Source organism: Chlamydotis macqueenii, chromosome 5, assembly GCF_036417535.1.
Source record: "Chlamydotis macqueenii isolate bChlMac1 chromosome 5, bChlMac1.mat, whole genome shotgun sequence".
Taxonomy (NCBI): Eukaryota; Metazoa; Chordata; class Aves; order Otidiformes; family Otididae; genus Chlamydotis; species Chlamydotis macqueenii.
In genome coordinates, this window is record NC_141560.1 from 45,774,842 (window position 1) to 45,785,844 (window position 11,003).

General features: G+C 43.6%; 1 protein-coding gene across 1 annotated transcript in view; it reads right to left on the reverse strand.

Moving 5' to 3' along the window:
• EXT2 (exostosin glycosyltransferase 2) overlaps nucleotides 1-9,200 on the reverse strand; it is an 81,328-nt gene extending 72,128 nt beyond the window's left edge. Inside the window, exons 1-4 of the mRNA XM_086748380.1 lie at nucleotides 9,085-9,200; nucleotides 6,531-7,090; nucleotides 6,266-6,355; nucleotides 1,111-1,227 (exon numbers count right to left, since the gene is read on the reverse strand). Coding sequence (XP_086604506.1) covers nucleotides 1,111-1,227; nucleotides 6,266-6,355; nucleotides 6,531-7,066 — 743 coding nt within the window. The 5' untranslated portion in view covers nucleotides 7,067-7,090; nucleotides 9,085-9,200. The remainder of the gene's footprint in view (nucleotides 1-1,110; nucleotides 1,228-6,265; nucleotides 6,356-6,530; nucleotides 7,091-9,084) is intronic.
• Nucleotides 9,201-11,003: the final 1,803 nt, after the last annotated feature.

Sequence of the window (11,003 nt, forward strand, 5' to 3'; positions counted from 1 at the left end):
ACCTACTCTTGTTCTGAAGACATGAATGGATTAGGGAAGCTACCACTTTCCAGATTACCTCATTTTAATGGCTAATTACATTCCCTATTAAAATTAGTGCTTTATTTCCTATTTATCTTGCTTTACTTCCAACTACAAGGTTGGAGGGGTTGTTTGTGTTTATGTCTTACTCCATTACTTAAAATAAATAAATAAATAAAAACAGTATTCTAAGCTCTGGATGTAAATATTCTCATAATCAAATCAGCCCTCATTCTTCTTTTTCATGAGCTAACCACACTAACCTCATTAAGATTCATTCTGCAAGAACTTCTTCCCTTCAGAGCTGTATTTACAGGCTTCTCCTGTTCCAAACGCTCAATGTCATTTTGAAAGGACTTCAGAAACACAAAAACATCTAAACCGACTTACGAAGAATGTATCCATAAGACACACGGAGGTAAAGATCACATCCTCACTCTTATTCTCCTGTTACTCATTCAACGTTTGCACTGGCTGATAGTACTTGAGGCACTCCTGTTGATCCCCGTGATCCCTTCTTTCTCTTTAAAGTCACAATGGAGGTATAGCACACTTCTTTTATCATTGCAATAGTAACATTTTGTCTTTACTTTGCTTTTAAGTATCCAAAAATAAATTGTCTGAAGCAATCATTTACTAGGGAATCTACATCGCTTTGAATTACTGCCTTGCGTTACTTAGACTTTAAAGAAACCAAACATGTTAACAACTACTTTTATTTATATCCAAAATATCTTCTCAGATCACTGGAAATATGGCACCTAATTCTACTAGAAAAACTGTCATGATGTCATATTTCACAGTTCAGTTTCTGGAGCGAGAAAAACAGAATCACTCCAAGAAATCCTCCATTCATAGGTAAACCACAAGTTGGCAGATGAGCCAAGGCCATTAGCATTGAATCATAACATATTTTAATAGCAAGAACTATTAAAAGCAAATCTTCTAAAATTGCCGAGCCTTCGGGCAAGCTATATTGTATGCAAGCTACAATATAGCCCAAGTTAGTAGCTATATTTATATTTTATCAGCATCAATATTAAACATTATATTGAATACACTTTGTTCAATTCATGGGAATTGCTTTACCCGGGTCCTCTTTCTGGCATATCTACTTCCCCTGACAAGGGGCTGTAAACAGGAATACTGACATCATAGCCTTGCCGGTAAGTCCACGTGGAGAAGCCTCCACCAGCCAGCAGAGCCCTGAAAAATACAAGAAAGCGGCTTTAAACAGAGTATATATACCATTTAAACTCTAAGCACAATTTACTGATTGTCATTACCAGAACGTCAAGAAGATGTATGCTCTGAGATAAGTTTTTCCCTCAGCTTTCATCAGTGGCATTTTTCACATAGTTTTTCGATTCACTTTAGTTTTCGTGAACTGGGCTTACTGCCAGATCGGATCTAATCATCAACAGAATGCTTCCAATTGCTCATGATCACTGAGGAATGGACCATTTTTGCATCAATACAGGGAAATTTAATCTATTGCAGTCATTATGATAATATTGCATTTTTGCAAGCTTACATGTCCTAAATAAATTTTAATTTAAAGAAATACATTCTTAATTATTTACACCAGTTAACCTGTTCCTCAGTGCCTGCAACAAAATAGGGTATAGCACAGCTATAGTGTTAGAAACAAGCTTTACTTCAGATACAAGTCCAGGTACAATAAGATAGTACTTTAGCAGCTTAGAGTGACTCTGGACTTCTCAGGCTGGAAAATAAAATGGAGTTATTCACAACTGTATTTTCAAAGTGATCATAAAAACTACTGAAATTTATTTCATTTTTATATTACAAAAAATGCTATAAACAGAAAACATGACAACAAGAACTCTGTATGTTCTGAAACTAACTTCCAACAGCAGAGGCTGCTTGGAACACTATGTGCTAGAGAGAATTATCAAAGATTGATAAATTAAGATTTAATTCAACCTCTCAACAGGATGACCCTGATTGTCTGTGGCTTTTCCTAGATGGGACAACCTTTTGCCACACAGAAGATCTTTAAGAAACGAAAAGAACAATGTGTACAGAAGAAAGCAATGCATCATTCACAATGCCAGAAAAAAAGCATGCGTGCTACTAGCTCCTATACCAAATCACGCTGCTTTGAAATATGCTAGTGGAGGACATCAGCTTTTCCATTCCCATTTCATCTCCAGTGATCAGTTTGCACCATGAACACATCATCCTATTTCCAAAGGAGCTCATATTCAGCTTCTTTAGTGAGACTTCTCAGACAAGCTGATGAAACTTTCAGTCATTTGTCACCAAACAGCAGGGTGTGCTATACCTTAAATTGCCCCAGGGATACTGGGTCTGCTTAAGGTACCATACAAAGTAGTTGGGAGAAAAACATTTCTCAAATTCCAGATTCTCTCCTTCTCTGTGGAAAGAAGCAGAACACAAATACACCACTACACTAGGCACTATAGAAATGATCCTGAGGGGTCGTACCCATTGAGGCAGCTATCATTACTGCCAAAAGCCTTATTATCACAAGCCTGCATACTGTTCCAGTTCAGATCAGAGCACACACAGGTTTCACCAGTAATCAGAACAGATGCTTCAGAACAAAAAGTCGAGGTGAGACTGGAAGAAGCACTGACAATCCATTAGCTGATATTCTTGTTTTCAGATATCACTGAATGAAATCCTTAGTATAGTGTTTGGAGAAGCAGTTTTTCCGCAGCTGTTATACAACAGATTCACATTATACCCAACCATCATTCAAGACCTATCACTTTTTCCCATCAGAACATGACACCCTGGATAAACACCAGTATGTTCTGCCTGTTCCAGCCCCCTTTAGATGTCCCACAGGATACTTCACTTCCTGCTCTGACCTGCAGCACAGTTATTCAGTGTTCAGACACAATGATCACACTTTGCCATAAACGTGACTTCAACAAAGGAGTCAAGCAAGCAGTCCTAAGCATCGTTTAAGAAGCTCTTTGAAAATCCCAGGCTCTGGATTAGAGAATCTAGATTAGAGGTGCCTTTCAGCTTGATGACAACTACAAAATCAAAACAACTTGCCCTTTATTATTCTTCACTCAGAACACAAACTACGGCAAGAGCAGAAATCAACTCAAGAAAAATATGAGAAATAAGTACGTGCTGAGCGAGAATTTATGCTCCAAATCAAGTGATTATTTTGGATTCCTTTCAAGATCTCAGCCCTTTGGTGGCACGTAGAATGCTGCTATGACTAGGTCTGACCCTTGAAACTGCATGTTCCGTGTCTTAACCACATTAACTTAGTAACAAGCAAGGAGAAAAAATTAGGTTGAGTGTTGCTGTTCCTGTATTTCATATCCCCCTCCTCTTTTAACGCCCCCTAATTGTGAAACTACAACCAGATTGTTTTAATTGGATCCAGTTAAAACAAGACAGCACCTCATCAGCCTTGAGAAAGCAGGTGTGTGTCATGCAGACTTTTACCTAAATAAACCCATGGGGAACCAACACCAGTTAAATAACTTTACTCAGATTTTCACTGTACAGTGCAGTAAGGGAGCAGAGACATTAACTCCTAATGTACTCAAGACAAGTAATCTTTAAATTGCACCAAGTCTGTTCTTGAGCAACTTCTCACCACTTTTCACATATTGATTCATCTCTCTCTCCAGGAAGTGCCCCAACTGGTCTGTACTCTAAATGTTCCTGCCCTGCTGCCATCATCATCAGCTTTCTCCCAAACTTCACAAGTCACTGAAACTTTATTAATCAACTGAAGCAGAACAAAAAATTATCTTAGCTCATACACTCAATTCTACAGCTACAGAGTAGCTTTGCAAAAGAAATCCTTTCATCCTCATTCTTGTACCAAATTCAATAGCACTTATTAAGAAATAATAAAGCGCTTATTTATTAAGTTTTATGGCAGGAGATTACATATGTTATGACAGCTCATACCAGCCACATAGCCTCCATGCCCACAAGGCAGACTTCTGTCTTTGAAACTATGGAATAAAGTGCTTTCACACGGTCTTTGGAAACTGGATTTAAAGATTTAATGAACAAACAGCCCCTTAGTGAGGTAACTTAGCTAAGGACTTTTCCAGAATTAAAAATATCATAAAACTGAAGTCTTCTTAGTGTTTTATTTTACCTGGATTAATATTCTGCAGTGAATCAACAGAACACAACTATCAAACCTCATGATCCACTACCGTTCAACTACGTGTGATCTCTGAGACGTGCCGAATAGAGAAGGCAAGCCACACTCACTGTGCAACTTCAGAGATATTACCTGTGTATTTCACAAGCAACCCACAAAATCCCACAAATTCAGTCTTTCTGGAGTTGTACTGGTACAGTTCAGACCAGCCATTCAAAACCAACTGAAGTCTGCCAGTGTACCTTTAATTTGGCCTGCAGTCTCTCACCCTGTGATGCTACAAACATCTATCCTTCAGACTTTGTTAACTATTCATTCTGTAACATGCGTAGACATTCTCAAATCTAAGAAAACACACTCAGATCATTTGTTCTGTTAGACAGGAACTAAGATCTCCAAAATCATACTGTAACCTCATATTGCACCACTCAGGCCCTTCCAGGACTAGGTCCACACTACTGACTTTTTCACAGGTTCCTTGTCTTCACACCTGTGACCTGTATTACAGGTTCTGTACTACACTGAACAGACTAACTGTTGGCTGCCCACGAAAAGGAGTTTCCACCTTTTCTCTGTCCCAAGCACTGTTACTGCCTCTCTTATGTATTACAGCTAGTGATCATACAGCTGCAGGCTGAGTCAGTTTGGCAAGTTACAAGAAGAGCTGTATGCCAAAGAAGATTTGATTTTTTAAAATTCAAATTACTCAGCTTTCCATGTTAGCAGGACCAACACTTAGAACAAACAAAATAATACATTTCCTGCATACTAAGCCAAGACACATAAGGCCAAATATAAACGGACATAACAGAAAGAAGTAAAAAAAAAAAATAAAAAAAAAAAAAAAAAGAGCTGTGCAGTGTAAGAAATCTACTATATTCAATTATGAAGTCTGCTTCTTCAACAGATGCATACATCCCAAACAGGCAGTCCCAGAGCAGTCCATCCCATTAAACAGAGCATTGTCAAAGGAAAACTCCCCTTAAGAAGTATAAAACTTAAGAAAACAAATACAAGTATTTACTAACAGATTAACAGGTTTGGTTACATAAGCATGATGCTTGACTGCCCTCTTCAGGCTATCCCATATGCATTTAACATATTTCATACAGCGAAGTAAAAACCTAAAGCCTTAGTTCACAGTCAGTGATGTGAGCAATGAGCAAACTTACTCTTTGAACACATCCAGAAAAAACATATTCTGTTCTGGCACTGAAGGATGTTTTAAATTGTCTTCGGGACAAACAAATCAAGACATACTCTGCAGACAATCATCTTAGCAAAGATCCCATATCTCAGGTGAGATCTTGTTGACATTTGGCAGAAAAAGTTAGCCTTGACCTTCAAGGGAGGGACTGGTTACATGGGACCTAACTCAGCAGAACTAAGCAGGTATAGGCAGGTATAGAAACATACTCAGTAACAGTATCTAAGCTAAACAAGTTTGTCTTATTCCAGTTTTCTTTGCCCTACAACCTGCCTTCCTCTTCAAAAGGAAAATATTCTGCAAGTGAAAATTGAGCTCAGGATTCACACCTTTTAAGTTTCTGGCAAATATTTCCAAAACACACTTGCCAGAAAATAGCTAAGAGCATTTGTCTGATTACTAACACAATGCAATTGTTAAGATAACAAAAACTACTAAAATTCACCACAGTTTTGTCAAGTAGAATGGCTGCCTTAAAATGCCCATGAAGCACCTGACGTCTGTCAGAAAGTTGCAGCTACAATCATCTTTGAACTTCTAATTCGCACCGAATGGGACATTCTGTAAAGCATTCAGGTTCAGTAACACACAAGACACAGGTTTAACCTCAAGATTCTCCATCCTTAGAGCGAGCCCAACAGTTAAGAGCAAATGCTGTCAGCCACATCCTGTATAAAATTAAGGACGGGGCTAAACTGTCAGATTTCAGCAGCACGCGCTTGTCCTATACAAGACAGGGACTTCTCTACTTCCCCTTTTTGAGAAGAGAGGAAGTCATATTCCAGTTTTTTAAAGGTTAAGGAGCACGTCCTTTGCTCTCAGCTGCACTTCTGAGCTTGTTGCTTCTTCAACGGCATTTAAACCCAGATCTGTGCATTCAAACGCAGCAAAACGCATACCTATCTCTAGGGACATCTAGGGCGGTGTTATAATCTGGTGGCCCCCCAGGCAGCATATTGAAGAGCAAGTGATTTGTGCCTCGATCCCACCTAAGGGAAAAGAAGAAACAGACAAGAATTAGAAAAGCGTTCTCTACATATGGAAGATAAGTTCCGTAAAAGCCTAGCTCTGGCCTTGACTCATTGCATCCTCTCCTCCTGCATTAACCTTATTTTTTTCCACTTCATATTCTTTAAATTCACACACTAGAGTTCCAGTAAGTACCTGGACAACTGTGCCAAAGCCTGAGCTGTCTCCTTGATACGGAGCGCGTTCTGGTTGAGGACATCTATGGATGGCACAAAAATGCAGGCCCGGTTGACATCGTCAGTGTAGAATTCACTGTCCGAGATGGCAGTTAGCAGCTCGTTGTATTCCCTGGAAATAGTGTTGCTCACCGGCGTCCCATATTCATCCACATATTTTTTCAGTGAGTAGATGTATACCTTGATTTTGTTTTTGGGATTGAAGCCACATCGATAGACATCGAAGCAGGTATGCATTCTGCAGCTGAGGTCTCCTCGCTCAGGAATGGGGCTATCAGCAGGAAGCTTGACCACAGGAACATCATGGACACTGCGCTTTTCAACGGTCCAGTCACTGGATGACTCAATGGAGTGAGGCCAGAACTGGAACATTCCTGTGGCAATTAGGCCAAGCAGAACTATGGAAAAGAGAGTGATGTAGTAGATGCGATGCTTCGTTTTCATCCTTGGGATGAGGGCTGGACCCCTGGTGTTGTATTTGGCTGACGCACACATAATGGAATCAATTATTTCTTGTCTCTACAAAATAGAAAGAGAAAGGTTTTAGGATGAAGTCTGGAAGAGATACGTAGCTATCACAATGCAGAGAAATATCCAGTTAATCCTTTCAAGACAGGTTCTTTGCCTTGACAAATTACTGTAAAATTTCTTCAGATGCTCACATGTCCCACCAGGACATAAGATGCCAACTGGGACTGCCACTTGGCAAGGACAACATGAGGCTGATCTGCTGGGTCTGTTTGTAACTGAATGATGTCGGCCAGTTAAAAACTGCAAGTGAGAAAAGGACATAGCTTGGGCAGTGAGGAAAAGAAGAAATCTCAGACACCACAGAAGCAGTGAGTCCTTGTAGGTGCCACTCCATCTACATCTAAGTGTATTCATAGTGAATGCTAACAAAAAAATAAAATGCTCACCTACAAGTGAACAGAAAGAACCTGGATACCCTGCAAAGGGTTTATAACGGGGCATCATGCAGCACTAAGGATCATGATACTGCTTCCAATGTAAAGGTGCTTTCAAACTGAGTTTTACAGGAGCCCCACCATATCTGACTAGAATTATGCTAAACTACTTCAGGCAAGAAAAAGGAATTAAATTATCTTTGTCAATATGCCTTTTGGGGCAAAAAAAAAAGCATTCTATGAGCTGCCAGTGCAGCCACATTAAGAAAAGCTCTTAAATAACAGTTCATTGCAGTCTGAATAACACTTACAGTGAAAACCATGATGTAATATAAAGTATCACAAGCAGAGTCATACAACTACTGTCATCTTTCTTGTTTCTTACAAGTTTTTACACACAGAACTGTGGTTCTAACAACAGGCAATTTAAATTAACTACAGACTGAAGAATCAGCTACTTGTTGCATGCAAGAACCTGTTTAGTTTTTCAACTAAAGTTTCCATAATGAATAAATCCAACCTGAACTCTCCACACTGGGAACTTTAACGTAGTAAGCATGTTCTTCCTGAGGAAGAATGTGAACGGTATAATTATATGTCTTCCTTTTGGACAAACGGAATGTTTTCTTGCTTTGAGAGTAAGAAAGTCTGACAGTCAACTGTAAAGTAGACAACAAATACGAATAAAAGAAGTATCAATAAGTTATTAAAGGGTCTTTATAACTAATCAGTTTACACTTACTTGGCAGTTTTTAACAAAAGACTATCAGGATGGGGTGTCTAATGCATGAAGTGATTGCGCTTACACACAGCAGCACAGACACTAATAAATATTCCACTTTTAACAATTGCTCTCATCAATTTACATCCACGTTCTGATTCTGGAGACAGTTTTTAAAGCCTACTGCACAAGACAATATGTGCGTGATGCTGTTATCAGGACAGTGGCCAGAATGCTAAATTACTACCAGTTTTATAACTAAAAACTTTCCATACGCTTCTGACTGTTAGCTACGTTATTCCTCCTTCCTGACACAGAACCACTTGCATTGTGACAAAGATTACACATCTGCAGCAAGCGTTTGAGTCACTCAGCAAGGCTGTCTAGACCCAAGCCAAGGGGGGGGGCGGGGCGCGGGGGGAAACCTCAATGAAACGTAACTCTCCATCCATGGAATCGCTCAATCACTTTTACACAGCACACAAACCACTTGGGCAACCTGCAGGCACAGGACAAGGGCTACTAGCGTGTGGAAAATTAGAACGAGGAGAAATAAGACACGGCAGCTAAACAGGTGGCAAACAAACTACGGGAGGCCACAGAGGCGGTAACAGCCGCCTGGCGAGGGTCGCCACAGCCCCGGGGGTCGCCCGGCTGACTCGAGTGCCACCGCCCAGAACACAACCGGAGGGGCCGGGCTGCCCCACTCACCCGCGGCAGCCCACGAAACCGATACGGGGAAGGGGCAGGCGACACGGCCCAGCGCAGCAGCGGCACGGCCGGGGCCCGGCCCGGCCTCCCCACACGGCGCCGGGCCAGGGCAGGGCAGGGCAGGGCAGGGCAAGGCAGGGCGGGCCGGGCCGCGCTCCCCCGCCGCCCAGACTCACCTCCGCCCGCAGTCGCTCGGGCCCCACCGCCCGCGCCGCCAGCTCGGTGGCAGCCCCACGCAGCGGGGCTCTCCCGGCAGCCGCCGCCGGTCCCCGCCGCCACCCCCACCTCCCGGCCTGGCAGGGGCGGCGTGCGCATGCGCGCCCGCCCGCCGGCGCCACCACCCAGCCGCCCAGGAAGAGCGTCGTGGTCGGGCAGCGCCACCGCCAAGGGCGCCCCCTCGCGGTGGGAGGGCGGAGGTGCAGGGGCAGGTGGCGGCCCGGGGGGCGGCCCGGTGCGACCTGCGGGGCCGGTGGGCTCTGCCGACACCCAGCGAGTGCAGGGCTTTAACAGCTCTTTGAATTTAGCTGTGACTTTGGCCCTTTTGTAGGGGAAGGGAATCAGTATTTTCAAACTGCAGGTTTTTCCAGGCGAAGGCCGTGCCCTCTCCTCCGCCCCGACCTCACGTTCAGCCTCCATGGCGACGGCCGCTGCACCCGTGCACAGCCCCGCCGCGCCTCCCCGCCCTGGCTCCCCTCCGAGGCCCGCTTTACCTTCTGCGGAATTTTCTTGGCTGTTGGTGACTTTCCTTCCAACAAACTGCTCCGGATGTAGCCCACCGCCCTGCTGGCTGAAGCCGGGCCGCAGGGTTTGGGAAGGCCTCTCCTCGCGGAGGGGACGTTTCTCCGGTCAGAAGGGGTGCGGGAACAATGTCAGTGCTTACCTGGGTGCACAAAATTTGTACCCATGAGCCGCCATCGCCCTAGTTTTCCATACATTTGTACTCCTGGCTCACTTTCTTACAGTTCTGTACACCTTTCCAAAACTGTTTTGGGCTTTCTCAGTGACAAGGAACTTTTGAGTCGTGTGTCACTTTCCAAGCTGCTGGATCACACTACTTACATGAGAAAAAACCCCAAACCTGCACCTTTCCCAAACCCTTCTCAGGAGTAACTTGAACCAACCCCACTCCTGACAAAAGACAGAGCAGGACAAATTTGTTCACAATTTGTCCACAATTCCCAGCTGTGCCGGAATCATAGGCACCGGTCTCATTCCCAAAATGGGAGGTGGCTTGGCCTGTAGGCAAACTGACCCTTTCCAAAAATAAAAAAAGTAGGTAAGAGGAACCACGCACACTGCAACCGTATAGCAGAGACGTTCCAGCAGTAGCAGTAGCCCTGCACGTGGCACCCATGTTCTCTGCCTTTCTCTGCTCTCTGGGCTGATACCAGCAAGACTCTGGCTGTGTTCAGTGCCACTGAGGCGGATACAAGGATGACTTTATGTCTCCCACCTGTACACAATTCTCACGTGTTTACTAACTCTCCTCTCCTGCCAGTCTGAGGACAGACACAGGCTGTTTCAGCAGCAAGTTCTCTGGTCTCCAGAGAACGTTGCAGTAGCCATGGAACTACCAGAGCTCAGCAGGGTCCTGCCATGCTCACTTCTGCTGAAGCCCCTTCAGCTGCCTGACTTCTGGGCCAGAAGCATCTCCAGTCTGCTACCTGCTCTCTGCTGCCCGGGATACAAGGCGTGCAGGATGGGGAGACAGGCCAGCTCTGGTCCTACCCTGTAATCCTTGGTTCTTTGAAAGACTTACCACATGTTATCTCACAGTGTAAGGTTTTGCTGGCTGAAATAATAGACTCATAGAACAGTTTGGGTTGGAAGGGACCTTTAAAGGTCATCTAGTCCAACCTCTCTGCAAGGAGCAGGGACATCTCCAACCAGATCAGGTTGCTCAGAGCCCCGTTCAACCTGGCCTTGATGTTTCCACAGACGGGGCATCTACCACCTCTCTGGGCAACCTAGGCCAGTGTTCCACCACCCTCATTGTAAAAATGTTTTTCCTTATATCAAGTCTGAATTTATATCCCTCTATTTTAAAGCCATTACCCCTTGTCCTATCACAACAGGCCCTGCTAAAGAGTCTCCC